General features: G+C 34.9%; 1 protein-coding gene across 1 annotated transcript; it reads right to left on the bottom strand.

The window, feature by feature from the left end:
* Positions 1-293: 293 nt before the first annotated feature.
* On the bottom strand, positions 294-18,827 carry LOC112561580. The gene is made up of 12 exons (XM_025234143.1): positions 18,416-18,827; positions 16,844-17,707; positions 16,348-16,546; positions 13,001-13,207; positions 12,363-12,529; positions 11,843-12,050; positions 11,332-11,631; positions 10,706-10,935; positions 10,178-10,301; positions 9,316-9,498; positions 8,845-9,008; positions 294-8,364 (listed from the first exon to the last, which is right to left on the bottom strand). Exons 1-12 carry the CDS (start codon positions 18,419-18,421, stop codon positions 8,206-8,208), a joined length of 2,811 nt encoding a protein of 936 aa, XP_025089928.1. The 5' UTR covers positions 18,422-18,827; the 3' UTR covers positions 294-8,205.
* Between the last annotated feature and the right edge of the window lie 247 nt (positions 18,828-19,074).

The following is a 19,074-nucleotide window of genomic DNA, read 5'->3' on the forward strand; positions in this document are numbered from 1 at the left end:
TTAGTCCTTTCAGTCGTTTATATGGTCTACTGGTGTACAGGGCTTCTGCATACGCAAAAAAAGTTCGGAGGACCCCTTCAATTTTCGTCAATGGGGTCCCCTTCAAATTTGGGCGAATAACAGGGACCCCTTAAAAATCTGAAGGGGTCCTTGGGAAGAATTTAGCCTTAGCAGAAGCCCTGGGTGTATGTCGGCGCCCACATACCTCACGCATTTCTGTGACACATGCATGTATATGTTTACAATGATGTGTGCTCTCTCTCTCACCTGTATACACACACTTAACAAAATAATTTATTAGTGATATTTAATTTTCATCTGGACAAATTCAACAGTAAGTGTATAGAAAGTGCCTCGACTCATGGCATAAAATCTTTCTGAGGAATAAAAAAATCATAGTCTGTTCATCTCATTTCACTGATGCAGTGTAAAATGTTCTTTCAGAAATGTGACAGACACAAGATCCTATAGTACAATCAATACAGTTTGTGAATGCATTTTTGTGATTAAATTTGTATACATATAAATATAGTTTAGTAGTTGCCAGAATACCAATTAAACCAAGGAGATGTACTCAGCATGCTAAGAGTTAAAAGGCAGGCATTCAACAGTCTAACAAAATAGTTGTATGTAGATTGATCTGTATGTTTCTAATACCAATGCATCTTCATATTCAAATTATCAACAACAGATTATATCCCCTACCTCACCACTTGAATAATCGGTGTAAAAAAATCTTGTCAAGTGAGGGGTTAAACAGCATGTGTAACTCTTGCCCCCCTCCCCTACCCCAGTTGATGTATATTACCATCTTAACAACAATTTTTATCACCAATGTGTCAACAAAATGTGTCCAGGAATTTATCCAATGGCAGGCAAATGAAAATAATTCATTTTACATTTATGTAAAGAAACCAATACAATATTTCTTTCCCGTGCTGCCTGTAATGCTCCTCAAGCCTATACAAAGTCATTATGTCCTGAAGCAATCTAATGTTCTTTGTTTTACATCATTGTAAAGAGAGCACAAAGTGAGAAGAAAATCACAACATACTAACATTTTGTGTGCTACACACAAAAAAATATTGATAATAATAGCAAAATCCTGAAAAAAAATCATATCAGCCTGATCCAAATGATACACTTTGATATGAGAAATTCATAAGGCTAAAGGGCCTTAACTGGTGTGTAGGTGGGTGTGTATGCGTGTGAGAGAGAAAAATACTTAGTAATCATTGCGTCTTAAAAAAAAAATGAATAAATTTTTCTTTACAAAGTCTTCCTGCCTAGCACAAGATCAAAACACTGTAAATAATCTAGACTTTGCCTGCAAGCCTTAAATACTGTTACCCTGGTGATGGTCAAAGTTTTAATTTCTAATTCCAGCACATACTTCATTTTGTATTGTGAAACTTTACCAGGAAAGTAATAAAACTGCTAATTACACTTCATAACACAAACATAATAACAAATGTATATGACAGTTAAAGTACTTGTAAATATGAAAAAAACTTACATTTCTTCTACAATGAAGATTCCTCTACAAATTACCTCTTTAATATTTTTTCCCTCAAAGAAAACAACTACTAAGATCCAAAAAACACCTGAAAATAACCCCACACCTGAAAAAAGTGATAGTGCCCAAAAATGGCTGTTCCTGAGAAGCTGTGTCAGCACTGACACAAAACTGATACGCATCCTTATATCAGACAGTATTCGAATGGACACCATGAAGGTTACGGCATCGTTTTGCCAATCTCATCTACATGGTCTACCACATTCTGAAATGTTTGTCTTAATGGCAGCCTTTTATCAGCGCAAGTTAGCACCCATCTTTACTTCCCAGCACAAAATGAAATTTACCTTAAATTTGTTTTGAAGAATACAATTTTACAATTACAATTTACAAGTCCACAAGGCAAAAGTGTAATGATGTTTTCTTTTACAGTTATAACTGTACTTTTTACTTTGGGTATGGTACTGCTATAATTTTTAAAAAAAATTAGGTCAATAGCAAACTGCTGAGTATGGAATGTATTGCTTGGCCAAATATAGGCCTGATCATTTTCAGATGGCAATGCCGTCTTACAACAGCTTTAATTTTCTGTATATTATCACTTACAAAAGTGTGGGTTTGCATGTGCCCATACATCATGTGCTTGTGCACATGCATGTATTGATACTCTGTATATACAATCTAACAGCAGAGAAAAAAAATCTATATTACAAATGATCATGCATAAAGTTTTTTGATTGCATAGCAAGCAAGCATGACATGAAAATGTTGGCCGGTACAACACTCACGCTTCCAGAAACTGAACTGAAATAACCTGGCAACTTAAGTGGACTGTATTGGAGACCACTTAAAAAGACTGAGCAGGCTGACATATACTATGGTTATACCATGGCAGGCTAGTCCCACTTTGTAAACAGGTGCCACACACAAAAAACAGCATGTAGATTATATAGCCATATAAATAAAATTTCTTATACAATGCTCACCCACAAGCAATGATTTCTAAATAATCTGTCCCTATCATCAAAGAGAACACTATTGATACCATCAACACGACAATCTAAACAATTGCTTACTCCAAATCATTGGTATCTAGACAAATGTTCACTCAAAGCCTTTTATTGCCAAAGTTGTTTAGTAACCTCTCATTATTTGAAGAAACAACACAGCAAACCAAGTTGATGACAACCTTACAATAGGATGCATCAACAACAAAGGTTGTGGGAAATATTTAAGAGAAGAATAACTGGTTGCAATAAGCCACACTATCACAGGCACTTTTTTCTATCTCTGTTCTTAAATGTGAGCTAGTACACACAAGTAACCAGGCACTGAAGCTTTGTGCAGTTGATAAAACTCCTAAGAAAAACTCATGAGATCTGCATGTTTCTCTTGTATGTATGCAGGGGCAGGGGAGAGGGAGAATAGGTGTTTTACACAGAGCCAGCAACTATGTCTGCATCATGGCAAAGCAGCCAGCCCTGTAAACAGGTGCAGCATGCAGAGATAGAACAGCGTGCCCAAGATGAGAAATGTACCCATGACAGCCAATCCTTACCATATTGGTGACAGGATCTAACCGTTGCACCATTTATGTATGAATCACATGATTAAAAGAAACTTTGAGATGTGTAAAGTGCATTTACATGAAGACACCATTCTTCATTTGCTAGTTCATATCATTTTGTAGCTAAGGCAAACACATTTCTGACATATAAGCCCACAATTTTGCTAATTGTTCATTAGCATAACCTGTTAGGTTGGGGAGGTGTCCAACTTAACTCTTATCCGGTTTACTAACAACAAAAATAAAACCCATGTCCCTTGCACACGAGCACCATACAGCATAAAAGAATGGATTTTCATGAAATTGTATGTTGCAATAAATACTGCTGGAAAAGGAGAAAATAAAATAACAGATATATTAGAAAGATGCTAATTACTGCAATCAAAATGCAGAAAAACTAAAACACAAATGCAGCAACAGATGCAAACATAATAATACCCAAAAAGTCATTTAGAACCTAATAACTTTTATCGTATGGCAAGATGGGCTTGATTGTGTGAGCTGAAAGTATTGCACAAAATATATTTGTGCAGTCAAAGTTTGAGAAGTACCGATTGCTCACTGAAATAGGATGGAGAATAGGGAGATAATATTCCTCTTTGTACAAGACTCTTGAACTGCTTCTTAAAGAGCATATATTTTTCTTAGCAAGTAGAAGTCGAATCCATGGCATTTTCCTCAAGAAAACTAAAACTTTTCTGCATTATTTTGTAGATTGGTTCAAAATCCTGTTATATTTGTCTTATCAGCATACTTTCATCTAGCATGAACTATATACCTTATACAGTTGTAAACTTGAGGTACATATGGAAGGAGTTTCACACCTTTTGTGGTTTTTATAACTCCTGCTGCAATAATTACCTGAAATAGGCTATGTACCTTAAAATTATGCTACACGAAGCTGAACTCTTACAAAACTATTCTTCTGATTTCTTTCTTCTCATTTCTTAATTTAAGCTTTTTCAAAACCTATGTCTAATTACACTTTTTTTTTTTTATCCTGCTTATGTCTTTTTAGAGGGGGTACATTTCCTTGTAATGTTGATTACTAAAGTTTAGATACTTTGGCTTCTGAAGCATCTACACTACTACTTTTACAAAGTAAATTTACATTGAGGCAAGCCTTTGTTGTTTAGTGGTACATATACTGGACTTCAAAGCAGAAGGCCATGAGCTAATCAAAGCTCACTTTGGCCGATTTGTAAACTCCTTTTGTCCACCAGTAGCTATGGACTACTTGATTTACCAGGAATGATGAAGTCAGCAGAAAGAGAGGTTAGACTTCATCTTCTTCAACCACACACTAATCATGATGAACCCCTTGGCAGTTTATCTCTTCTTTCGCCACTATGTGACTTTTACCTTTCATTTGAGGTGGTGGAAGGGTATAGCTTATGACTAGACATAATGGATGCATCAAGATTTGTTCTTGCATGAAGCATGAAAAATATGATGATATATTTGCAAACAACAGAACAAAAAATAAAAATTTAAAAAAGCACACACTCAATCAAACATATGCCTAAAAGAAGACTAATGTTACACTACTTTCATTTTTCATCAAACCCAAATGTGAGAATTTTGGGTTATTCTAAGGGGCGGCAACAGCTTTAACATAAAAAATGACACCCAGCTCCAGCTTGTGATCCTCTTGCCAATCAGGAACAGATCATAGATGCTGATCTTTCCACCTGAATGGGTACCTGATATTTCAAAATCGTAAAAGATGATAGAAGGAGGGAGCTAAGCGCTGCCTGCTACATTCCATGCCCTATATAGGATGAACCACTTGCACTTCATACCCTTATGGCTAACAAGCTATGAGAAATTTACATTTTATAATGTCTGGTATATTTGTCACATACATTCTGTTGCTATAAAAGAAAGGAAAACAACACTCCAATGTAAAAATACTAAAACTTAAAGTATTTCATCATTTGGCAAAATCAGCCACATTATCTTCCCATTAATCAAAATATAAAATAGCCCAAACAGTTAAAGTAACAAGAAAAAATAGTTATGACCATTTCACCAGTCTAGAATAGACAATTATTAATTTTGCTTTCACTAAAGTTAAAATGTATTCTCTAAAACTTAAAAATGTTAAGATACAAAGGGGAGAAAATCCAAATGCACAGCACAAACAAAAAGTGTTTACAATATATGCTGACCCTAAGTCAACGTGACCTTGAATTTTTTACCTATTTTTAAGAAACCAAATAAACATAAACATCACATATAAAAATGAATCAATGAACACATTACTGAATAAAGGACAATGCCTTTCACATAGAGTAATACTGAAACAGTGGAGAGTTATGAAGGTAAGCGGGACAGTAACAATAAACTTTCAGTGCCAATGCTAAGCATAGAATCACAGCTGGAACAGAAACATGCATTTAAAGTAACCCAAAACTTTTAAGTACAAATGCTCTAATCACAGAATCTTAAGTACAATCACAAATGCCATGCTTTCACTCTTGCCCCTTAAAAAAAATTCTTTTTCTTAAGTACAAATGTTATGCTCTAAGTCTAACCAAAGAAAATATGAAATGCAAGGTTGCTCAGACTAAATTTTTTTTTAAATTTTGGATGTTTTGCCAGCGAATTCCATAAAAATTTGAATCAATGCAATAAGCATTTACTATCCAGGAAAAAAAAAATTTCTTATTTTACGCACATTTGTTCAGATCAAGAGTTTATTTTGACTGTGACACAATTCTGTCCTGTAAAACATTTTTAGAACACAATGTGCAATAACTGTTTTAACATTCAATCAATCAATGAAACTATTCAATCAACCACAAAATTAAATTTTTCTTGCCAGCTTTTACTCTACCCTTTCAGAAACATATATTAACTCTAGATTTGTTCTTTTGCTAATTCTTTGTTATGTTTTTAGCAAATGAAACCTTTCCAAGGTGGTGATCTTATTTCATGTCTTGTGAGTAACAGATGAAGAAAAAGTGACATTGAGATGGACAGTTTTAGGAAAAGGCTTGTGACCAAATATATAGCACCAACATCAGCTTTGGATCAGCAATAGCAGACTTCCTTCCACCACCCTGTTAGCTAGTTGTTGGGAATGCAATTAAGAGCCCAAAATGAGCAACAATCTTCAACTCTTTTGTTCATCCTAAATTATAAATCAAAGAAGTAGCTAAATGAAAGAAATATTACAGCAAATGTACAGTGAAGTGGATGCTAAAATGAAATGCACATTCTGATATGTGGCAGAAAAGGCCAATAGCAGTGAAGCTAACGGCACTGAATATTCAAATATTTAATTACATACAAACAGCATATAAGGCCAATATTTTGATTTATCAATGTAATTTACAGCACTTAATATTTATTGACTGTAGATATTGAAAATGAGGTAAGCAAATAAATGTGTTAATGATCCTCATAAACTAGGATTATATTTTTTTTATATGGTGTAATTATATTGAAAAAATTTGATTAAAAAAGTTATCAACAACAATAGCAATGTTAAGTACTTAATGTATACATTATACACACATATATATATATTATGTATACATTACTATTAGCAAGGCTAATATTGTAAACAAACCACTTGATCAACGGCTAATGAGAGCAGCATATCAACACTAGTGCCAACTATCTGAGATAACTTCTACACACAAATCCCTCAAAATGCACTACACACACACTTTCTCTCTCATACACATGCAAAGGCATAGATGTGTACATTTACACGTGAGGTACATAGATGTGTACATTTACACGTGAGGTACATAGATGTGTACATTTACACGTGAGGTACATAGATGTGTACATTTACACGTGAGGTATAAAGCAACAGCTAGGTCATTTTTGAGAAAAAAACACATTAAATCAAGCTGAAAGATTTTTAAACTGTGCCAGACTCTTCATGCTGTATGTTAAATACCAGAAGACCATGAAGTACACTGCCTTGATAAGCCCAAGTTTCCTGACAAGCCTTTTATATTCAAACTCAACAGATTTTTTTTCTGAACTGAAGCAAAATAATCCCCACTTTTCCGCTATTTATTATACTGACCGACACCCTGTAGGAAAAACAGTTTGGTTTTTTTCTGTCCTCACCAGTCAGCGTGTAACATGGCTAGATGCTTTATCAAAAAACTTCTGCAAATAAAACTAAGTATCTTTTAACCTTACTTGGAGAGTTAAAATAATAATAAAAAAGAAACAGGAGACAATCTTTCAAAGCTTCCACTAGCAGTAGTTGGTGAATGGAACAAATATTGCAAACTTGTAGACATTTCATCACATACTACAGGGTATAGGGTATCCAAAGGAATTAAAATAATTCAATATTCACCACTCGATAATGAAAACAGTTCTTTTCATTCACTCATACAATGAAATAAATAGTTAACAAAAATATAAACAGCCTCCAGCATTTGTGAATATCTTGAATATGTTATGTTAGGCACTTCATTTTTTCCCAAAAAAACCTTCATACTCCTACCTACACTAACAGCTGGGTTTAGATACTAATTTATTTCAGTATTTTTTGCCCTTAATTCCACATAGTTAAAACTGTAACATGAGTTACAGCGAAAAATCTTCTCTTACTGAGTTCACCATAAAAGTTTAGTTCAAATTAAAAGCATTAACAGATCTTTCGTAACAAAAAGTTAAAATAAACCATTCAGATTCAGCACAACAGATGCACACACAGCTGTTAAATGCAATCCACAAGAACACCTAAAAGAATGTCAAGAATGTGATGCAAGGCTGCCCATCTGAATAGTCTTTTACAGCAGACAACCAATAATCTTATTCATGATTACCTTGAGATTCCATGACTCGGAAAAAATAATAAACAAGTGAGCGCAAATACCTCATGTGCCACATAGTAAACATTGAAAATGTGGTCCCATAGTAAACCCATCCCTCACAACTTGCTGAAATATTGCTAAAATTATGCACTGCTATCTGCCAGTACATTTAAAACTGTAATGGAATTGTGAAACAGAGTGAATACTCCCTTCAAGTGATACATTTCAGAGCAAGAATATTGGCCAAAGATCTTTATTTCTGAAGCAGATGATAGCAAAAAGAGGGGCCTCTGGAATTTATTGGTCGTCTGCATTTTGTATGCTGTGTCTCAATACAGAACAACTTCTCGGCCAAATTTATGAATGCATACATCAACTATCTCTATTACAGAAGATGCTGCACGATTGATGACACCAATGTAATTATTTTCCAACAGATAATGGGAACTGGTGAGGTTAAATCCTGACAGCTCAACTCTTCGTGCAACCTGAAATTGCCAAAGCAATAAAAAAAATTTAAATACAACTAAAGATACAAACTATGATGCAATCTAAATACAAATTCTAATCAAAAAATGCTATTCCCTAAAACAGCATTTGACTTTAAGATAAAATATTTTAAAAAGTCAGTATCTATCATTTAAACCCAATTTGTTTGTTTCCTTATCTTTTCTTCATGCACCAATGTTAGCATCTGAAGGCATTTCCTTCATAGTGATATACTTCTCATAATGCCAGCACCCATAATATCTTAATCAATAAACAGTATCGGCCACAAAAAATCCCCATAAGGTTTCTCTACCATAATTACCACCCCCAACGATCCTTTCTGTCTTCTCTCTCCCAAAAATGTGATACACAGAATAACACTTTATCTGTAATAGATCAATATAGAAATCAACCCAATCAGCACCTCCAAAGATATTCCAACAGAAAAATCAGTGTGTTCACTTTTATCCATTACTTGCCTCTTGTCCCAAAGAGCAAATTCTGCTAGGCTGACCACCATGACAACGGAAACAAGAAAGTATTTTGAAGACAACATTTGGAAACTGGCAGTGGTTGAAGTAACTGCTTACATTCACTGCAGTGTTGTGAAATGCTTGGTCTGCATCCACGTGTATTAGATGACCTGGGCAATAACAATATATATCAGGTATTAAGTGACTGGAACATGACTGGGAAAAAACGTGTTTGTTGTGCAATGTATACATTTTTTGTTTTTGATGTATTGTATTTGTGCATGTCATTTTCTTTGTGTATGAATTGCTTGTGTTTGCTGGGTGTGCGTGTAAAAGTGGACAAAACCTTAGCAAGAACAGTGCTGTATAAAAGTGCTTTATTATTATCATCATCTAATGTGGTCATCTGAGGCCCTATGCTCCACTGGGGGTGATTAGGAACAAGAGAGAATGTGATCAACAGCCACAAAGTTGAACCTTTAAAACCCCTATGGAGATCCGCAGGTTTAGGCATATATCCAAGCCACCAAAGTAAAATATATTCCAGCTGCATCTTCTGTGTTCTGTCAAAAGGCATCACTGAAGTCACAATATCAGATGATGGCAACAGTGATATCACTGACTTCTTCACCACTTTAGGGGTTGGTGCTACAAATAGTCCTGCAACAGTCATGCATCAAAAACCTTACTCTTGGCATTAGGCACAATGCTATATCGACTCTTCTTTAATGAAATGTGCTATAAAGATGCTACATCTTGATTTTTTTTTTAAATCTGTCCATTCTGATGCTCATAAAGGAGCACACTCTCAACGTTTGAGACAAAAAAAAAAAGAAGACATGGACACAGTAATGACAGCGAGTTACATGAATCTGCAGAGGGAGATGAGCAGGTGGACCAGACACTAGACTTAAAAATAAAAAAAAAAAGAAATAAAAAAAAAATGGAGGGTTAGAAGATGGACTACCTTTAAGTGGAGTGTGAGGAGTAATGCTCATGGAAGAAGTGATTTTAATCATTGTTTAAAGGATTTCATGGTTGATATGTGGAAGGGGAGACCATTCCACTGTTTTTGCAGTATAGTTGCTAAAAATCCTGTGACCATATGTTGTTGTTTTGGTGACAGGGATAGCTAGCATGCAAATAGACTGTGTGAAAACAAATCCACATGTACTGAACTACAATATTAAGCTATTTCTAAACCAGAATAACTTTCTTAAAAGGATGAGTTTTTTTCTTCAATTTTTTTTTTTATTCAAACCTGCAAAATGCAAAGTCAACAAATATATCACCATCTTAAAATTTAGCTTCTTGCACAAAAAAGCTATACAGTCCTTACCTCTCAAGAAGCCATCAGTGTCAACCATGGAACCAAACATGGATTTCCATGTGGAATTCTTCATAAACATTTGAACTTGCTGAGGTGTGATGTGACTTTCCACTGCAGGTGGAGTATGATAAAGCTTTAAAGTTGACAGAAGACAAAACTATTAACAAACTATGCACCAGGCACAGCAACTGTGACAGTATATACACAGGAGACATTAGAAAAACTTAAAAATTTAAGTTACAAATGGCATACATCCTTACTAAAAGTAAGTAAAATTCTGATTATGAGAAAGGTAAAATAAAAATATTTATTAAAACGAGTTGAGTTTGAATTTCTGTGCATTAAGATAAATAATGCAGAATGCGTTGATACATGGACTTACATTAATACACACCCACTCTTCTCTCTCTGTGAGAGCAATTCAGTCACTTCTAGACAGATCTATTTGTGACAGCTGTCTATATTTCTTAATGTGAAGACACCTTCACATTATCCACAGCACTCCATCAGTACAATAAGAGAATGTACATAACTCACCCCCAACAATCTGTCCATGTGGTACAGCAGGGAAAAGGCTATGTGACTCTGCTTAGGTCCATCTTCTGCTATGAACTTGGCTTTTGAAATTGTCAGCCCAGGATTAGTTGTGTTAAAATTGATGATCATTGTTCCACCCTTTGATCCTGAGCTACCTAGTGCACGAAGACTGCTGAAGTTTTCCACTCTTTGAATCTGTACTGCATATCGCCATTCCTTCTCAAGCACCCCTGCACAAATTATTTAACTGTTGTGACATGATTACTAGTAACTGGTCAGGGTATTTGGGATTTCACAGTTTAAACTTCAAGACTAAGTGTTCCCTGACACTAACAACTAATGGCAACAGACATATAAACAATGTTGAACAAGAAATACATTCTGGAAGATAGTAATTTCACCATGTAATTTCCTCTTTTGTGTGAATGTGGTAGTGAAAGGGGTTATAGCAAGAAATCAATCCTTAGTTTTAATTGGTTTCCTAAACAATCAAGTCATTTAGACACCATGTTTTATGTTAGGGGAGTCCTTTATTCGTGCCAAATTGACACTTCCTTAGCCTGCATCTGTCCCAAGATTACCCACAAGGCAGTGGGACAAGGATATGATATTTTGCCTACTCTTACCTTTCAGACCCATGTGGGCCATCAGACGCTTTTCCCTTGTGCTAAGGGCATCCTGCTGAATGGCCAAATTATGTTCCATACACTCTCTGCTGTCTTTTGTCTTTCCTGGTCCACTTAGAAGCACCTTTTCTCCTTTACCTGTCCTTTCAGTTAAATCTTTGTTGACTTTCTCGAGCTTGTCTCTGGAGATTATAAAGTCTTGCTCAACTACGGTAGTTGTTTTCTTGTAAAAGATAGTTGTACCAAGGTTTGTGCGTGAATTGCCAGAGGTCTGGTTCTTGAAAACAACTGTCAATTTGTCTGAAACAATAATAACACGTGAGACAGAAAAGTAAAACTTTAGCATATGTTACCTATTGCTGCTTTACTGGTAGCATTTTGGAACATTTTCAAATATTTGTTAACAGCATTACGCTGATATGTCAACATATCTTACAGAAGTGACCTTCAGTTTTCAACAGAGGCATCTATAAATTCCCCTCGTTCAAATAATAGCCCACCCACAACATACTGTCTAGTTCAGGATGTGATGAGAAGACAACGAAAGCTTTGCAAACAGGGTCAGCAGTGCAGTAGTTCATTGCATCAAACAAAGAGTCTTTAGTCATGACACAGCCCCATGTCACACGGGAGTCAGGACAAGCGTAGTCATATATTCCTGGGAAATTTGATGAATTCAAACGGCCGTACTTCTTAGGCTGAGGATTTTGCAATGTTCCCTTGAAAAAATAAACAATAAAGACGATAACAAAAGTAACAAATATCAAGAACAATTATATTATCGTGTAAGCTTATACATGCTTTTTCATTCACACATGCATGTGTCCCTTAAAAATCACACAAAAAAGCAAACACGTATTCACATATTTATCAGTTGGATCTCAACTTGCTTTTTCCTCCCTAGTCAAAATAAAAAAGCAAGTTATTAAGCACTTCAGTATTCACACCTTGTTTATATAACAACTCAAATGAAATAAGCTTTATAACAACTTTGTTTCCAACAGTCAGTATTCAAAATCATGCAATGTTACCTCATCTTTGTCAACATTTTGAATATTGCTCTCTTTGTGAATGATATTATCACTTTTATCTTGAATGTGATTCGTGTTATCCCTGCTCCATTTCTGATTAAGATGGTTTATAATTCTGTCTTGAATATTTTCATCTCCATCTTCCCCCTCTTCAGTGTCATCTGACTCTGTTAAAATAAAAAATAAGAAATCTGTAACAAGTAGTTGTGTATAAATTCAGTTTTATGGTAAGTTATAATAGCTAACTCAACATACAAATAAATAAATAGCACATTTGTGTAACACCTTTTTCCAGCCTCAGCCAAACTCATGATGCTTTACTTATAGGCATGCAAGTACATCATATTAATTTATAAATATAATAATTAAATAACATAATATTAATTGTACAAGAGTGCAAAGGAAATTCAGTTTTAAACTGTGGATGAATGTTTAAGTCTCTTTTGCCAGGTGAACTTAGTTATCAAATGACATGGTGTGTACATGAAGAAAAAAAGGTTCATCAACGTTTGTGGGGGTTTTTGGACTTCACAATTTTGGCTTTTAAAAACAAAGAACACTGGATTAGTAAGCGCAATTGGGATCTACTGTTTCATATTTCATATACTAATGAAATGAACACTGCACATTTTCTTTACCATATTTCTTTGCCAGATTCTGCAAGAAGAGAACCAGTTCCCGAAAACTGACATCTAGTCGAGTTATTCGACCTAACATTTCAACCATTTGACCATTTTCCTCAGAAGGACAGTCTCGTAGCAGAGGTTCAAGAACATTGGCTCCTACAATCTTCATGTTTGTCCTCATGTTCAGGCCTTTGCACTGATTATGGGTACAATCAACACCTGTAATGTTAACAATAATTATTTTATGTCATTGCTTATAATTCTGCTGCTGGTGATCATATCTATACAAGTACATATTATGAAAATACCAATATCAAAAAGTCTGAGAGATTTTTTTTTTTTAGTTCTTCCATATGCTATAATGAAATAATGAGTTCTTTATTTTCACAAACAATGACAACTATTGAAATACAGACAAATAGATTATAGATATTTAAACAAGCAGCAGGTTGAATGATTTTAGTAACAGCCAAGGAATGGAAATATTTTTTTAAATGTCAACTCAAATATTTACAAAAACAATGCATGAAACAACTCCAGAAATGGAAATTAACATTAACATTTACAAAATAAAAAAATGAAGAGACAAAAACAGGAAATGAAACACTTTAACAAAGTCAGCATTAGAAATGCTAGTTCACGGAAAACATAATTTCTTAATTATATGGAAATTAAGACCATATCTTTGGAGTTTGAACTTACAAAATAAGAATGGAGTGTTGCAGCTTAATGCTTGCAAGACAAAATGAAAGCCTGTAGACTATACTTCATTTACATGTATTTATAAATGTAGAATCAATTCTATGAGGAAATAATGAAAAGTTGTAAAAATAAAGCATTAATGGATATTCTTTACTGCTGTAATGATTAGATAGTGTGGGTTTTATTTCCCCTGTCTGTATATAAAACCTTCCAAATGAGAGATATAACTATGGAGCAGCTAGCCAATAAAAATAAGCATACAGCAAACAATGTATACAAAAATATTCACAAAATCTGTGCCACACTAGGCAGACTCATTTCAAAATACAACTGGCAAACGAAAACAATAGAGTTAACAATAAACAGCTTGTAATATTTCATGTTTAGAAGAAACATGTGCTCACTTTCTCTCTCTGTTTCTCTCTTTTTTCCTCCTTTTCTCTTACAGGAAACAGACATACAGAAGTACTTTCAAGGGACGGAGTGCAATGTATAATGCTTTAAAACTTTAAATCTAAATACTTATCTCCAAGTCCGTTGTATTTCCGTCTTTACTACTGAACTGCAAATGACATTCACATCAGAACTGATGCAAGTGCAATTCTTAATCTCACACAGATAAAGTTCTTTAGATTGGTTCATTCACCACAGATGTGAATGACCACAGCATAATTATGAACATGAGTTAGAAAGCTGTATTATTAATATCATTCCAAAGGACAACTGCATCATTCTTACACACATTTTCCTCAGGTGAAATCTCAAATAAGAGATTTTCGCTGACATCATATCAGGGATAGATTGTCACAAACAGAACCAGCAATTCTGGGATCTGTGAAAGTGTAGTTGTCATCTTTCAATCAGAAAAAAAAAACAATATTCAGACTATCACACTGTAGAAATTCCAATAGTTCAAATTTATGTTCGAGCTTGATCTTAATATAGTTCATTGTGCTTATGAATAAATAAATAAGGTAGATTGCTCAGCATGAACTATAAAGCATACAATAAGCACAGAAAACTGGATTAAAAGCTAGACTTGCAAGCTTAAATAGATAACTTTTTTAAGTTCTTTTATCCTCATTTAAGTTTCTTTTAATTCCAAAATTTCAGGCTAGCTGCAAGTCTCTAAAACTTTTCTACTGATGCAAATTTAGAAAATTTTTTTTAAATTGCTCCACTGCCATTCAAATACACAAGTGCACACAAAAAAATATGCTGACTGGATTAAAAGTCAGGATTAAACAATTTTAGTTAAAAAGTTATAAGGTGACCTACTGTGTTTCTATAAAAATGATTATCTAAATAAATATAATTTTAAAATTAGAAACATGTTGTGCAACTGGCCTAAATTAAGAATTCCAGTTTCGATTTTCCAGAGTAAGCATTTTTTCTGCAGATGTTAGGGATACACTGACTTGCATTTCATTTTCTGCTGAACACTACTTCATTTAAGCTATTAAAATGTTTTAATAATAATCTATACATTTTTTATGCAGAGAAATCAAGAATTTACACAGAAAATCAATCATCTGCAGATAGTTTCATTCTGGATTACAGGGCTGCATGCATTCATTCAGTAAGGCTGCCTGTCTCGTGCTCACATAGACAATATAACTGCAACATGCTCCTTCAGTGAGACAGAGAACTGCATGCAAAGGCTGTATTTCAGAAACTTAGCATCCCATTCAGAATTCAGATTTCAGGTGCATCAAATACCTGTTATCTTGAACAACCAGTTCAAATTACTCCAGAAAGGGCTATTTGATGTTGATTTTCAAGAACATAAAAAGCAGACAAGGGGAACTCATCTGATCATTACTGTGGTAATCATAATGTTTACTTACAATCACTTTCATAAAAATGCAAACTGCCAAATGACTTCAGAAATGTGTACCACCTAACAATATAGGCCTTTTTCACAATTCACAGAACATGTATAGTGTTTATGTACTTCATATTTACAGCTCTGCTCTCACTTAAGTCTGAAGAGAGAATTTTTCAATCAAATATAAATGTATAGTCAGATGACTTGTGTTGCAAGCTTCACTAATTAACATGTTTATCTTTTAGTCTAGGGTTAGCGCTGACTACTCTTTTTTCCAAGCTATTAATAGACACCAGAGATGGTATCATATCTAATGATAATAATGATAATTATGAACAGATATTTTCCAATAAAATGACCTAATGCAACATATTCCATACTCTTGCTCTGCTGAAACTCAACATATTCTGATATATTCATCAAATACAAAGCTGTGGATTATCATCCTATGAAAGGTGACAAGACAATGACAAACATTATGGAGTGTGATAATAAAATCATGACATAATTTGTTTTACAATTGCTGTCAAGGTCAGCTTTCTGTAATTTTCCTCTATCTTCCCATGCCATGATTACTTTTGTGCGCACACATGAAATATAATTTAACATATGATGGCTGTGAGTATACAGGCACTCAGGCACTCATCATGTTTGAATTATATTTTACTATGTGCATGTAAACCCATCTACAGTCCTATATATAGAGAGAGATCAAAGAAACTATGATGTGTGATAAATATATACTTACATAAATTAATGAATGCACATAATAATGTCTGAATGGAAAAAAGTGTATCTTTGTTAAAACCATCTCGAAGCAACCACTTACCAATATCAGAACCTTGTAAAAGGCAATCAGATCTCCACGAGCAAGATTTTTCCTCCATGCTTACATCACCGAGGTCTGCAAGTTTCACCCAGTACTTGTCAACCAAAACAAAGTCTTTCATCTGCAGCTGAGGCAAACCCAAACTGCCCAGAGGTGATGAATTAAAGAAATCCATCAGCAAGGACACATTCAGTGCAATCTGCAGCATGGATAGAAAAAAAGGATTCAATTACGAATGAAAATGAGCAGGTGAGAGATGCAACATGATGAATATCAGTGTTTTGCTAATTCACTACTCTAATGCTGCACAAGAATAAGCTTGACTCAAACGTGACAAATAAAAGTTAAGAATAAAATTACAGCTGGAAGAGTTTGTTGCAGTGCTCAACCTGGCAGCAGCTGGATACACCAGAAAGTGATCACTATAGTGTAAAATTTATTAGTAAGACTATATGGGACAGAAAATAATCAAGATGAAAACTTCACAAACTCCTACCTGAACCCTATGAGCCCAAGGCAAAGATGTCACCATTCCAGATGTTAGAGGGACTCCAGGTTCCATCACTAACATCAGACCTTTCTTACGAATATCCATTGAAATATGATCACCACGAAGACAGTAACCAAGGATGTTGACAAGACCTGGATGTCTAAGAAAGCTGAACAAGAAGATTTCTCTCATGAGGATGTAATTACCCATGGGACCACAAAAATCTGCATTGTACACTGTCTTCATGCAAGTAATTTTGGTTTGCATGTCTTTTCCCTGGCTTTTTAAAACCATTCGCTTCTCCTCATTTCTGTGGTTGTTTTGGTTGTAGCCATTGAAGCCACCAAACACTTCTGTCTTCTGTAGCTGCTCAACAAACTTCTTGTTGCTAGAACCAATGTTTCCAATAATCTGATGATCATCAATGTCGCGACATGAAAGAGGACTCTGTAAATTCAAATCTAAAAGTTTATCTTTTAAAATGATTGCCGCTTCGTCAGGCTCTAATGTAATTTTCCAATCTGAAGGGTATAATAATGATAAAATATCTTGAATGTCTTTTATGCCTAGATTTTGTGCAGTACCACCTGTTGGAAGTACTCTTGGAACACCAGGTTTAAATTTTCTTTTGATTGTATGGAATGAGTCCTTGGGGTGTGCAGGCTGGTATCGCAGTAGCTTTTTTCTCTCCCTAGATGATAATGAGTTATCATGTGATGAAAGTCCACTGCTGTTCAAAGAATGGTATATCAAAACTGCTCCTACGAAAACAATTCCAATCACCATCAATGCAAAAGAGCTACGAGAACGTAGACGAAGGCAGCGCCGCCGACAGACCATGTTGTTATCTCTTGCCAGAGCCTCAGCAGCCTTAAACACAAATATAAATATATAAATATAATGGGTGTTTTTTTGTGCAGATATTCAATAAAATAATAACATAAAAAGGAATGGACTACAACGTGAGTCAGCAACCTTTTCATTTGCACTAAAACGGAAACCACAATAGGGAAATATATGTCAAACTGTTTTCTTCTTTTGAAGAAGAGCAGCATGTCGGTTTGTTTTTGTTTAGTTTAAAAGATAATGCTCTCTTCATGACATGACTGGCAGACCACAGGAGTCTTTGGATGTGATAAAAGTATATCTATCACAGCCTAACTGAAAAAAAATGCAACAAAGTCGACAAAGAAGTCAATCAAATATTAGTTCAGTCAAAAATATATAGGATAAGATTCAGGAAATATTTCCTGACAATGTGTATCGTCGACGGAGCATACCAAAAACTGGAGACGTGTTTACGCTGTTTCTGACATGACAAAGCATCGACAAATCAATTACTGGATTTTTTTAGATGTTTCATTTAAGCCCTGTTCTGGACGCTGTTAACAACTACACATTTTCAACAGGCGGAAATAAAAGGACGAAATCGATCTTTGCGTCAGTAAGTTGTTCAGCACAAGCCTTTTTTTTTTAAATCATACGAAGCTAACAATATGTACTGATGCTGCAGACTAAGGTTTATAACATTTTTTAGCACGATTCTCAAATGAAGAGAAACTTGATTTACATGCTTACCGTCATATATCGTCATTATGCTCATAACGCGAAGCAGTTTTGTTTACCGTGTCGACGTAGAGACGTGTTTACTCCAATTTCGGAAGATATTTTCACCAGAGTTATCTGCCCTTCCTCTACTAAATTTTTTTTTTTTTTTAGGGGGGCGGGGGAGTGTATAATTTAGAGTGCCCTCCCGTTTTCCCGCAGAAGCTACTTTATATATTCTCTTATTCTGATGTCCATAAATCAAGCAGTCGCAGTAAAACCAGCTCTACAAAAAGGCGTTAAAATTAACTAAGTAAAACAAAAGAATAAATAATAATAAGGATTTATATAGCGCGTTTCCAATGATTTGCTCAGATCGAGCGCTTTACATATAGCTAGTATACAGACTAAATCATCAACAACCATGCACCCATATTCGCATACAACAGACACACACTTCTACAATACACCCGCTCATTAATTCATGTTAAATGGCAGACAAGTTGTGTATGCTGATGGTCAGGACAGGGCTAGGGCCACAGCACGAGTTTGTATTACGCACGTACGTGGGCATGCAGAGAGTGGTCACTGTCTCCGTTCTGAATTAAAAGTGGTAAAATAATGGGAGTGTCGAAGGCTGATTGGCAATTCGTTCCAATTAGTTGATGGGGCTGTCCATATATCTTTTGTTT

The sequence above is a fragment of the Pomacea canaliculata genome, linkage group LG4 (genome assembly GCF_003073045.1).
Source record: "Pomacea canaliculata isolate SZHN2017 linkage group LG4, ASM307304v1, whole genome shotgun sequence".
NCBI lineage: Eukaryota > Metazoa > Mollusca > Gastropoda > Architaenioglossa > Ampullariidae > Pomacea > Pomacea canaliculata.

What these genes read in the sequence shown, in the direction of transcription:
- LOC112561580 (XM_025234143.1), bottom strand. An exon ending in ATCACATCCTGAACTAGACA is followed by an intron (nt 11,632 to 11,842) that starts GTATGTTGTGGG and finishes TTATTGTTTCAG; the next exon opens with ACAAATTGACAGTTGTTTTC. An exon ending in TCTCCATAGGGGTTTTAAAG is followed by an intron (nt 9,009 to 9,315) that starts GTTCAACTTTGT and finishes GTTATTGCCCAG; the next exon opens with GTCATCTAATACACGTGGAT.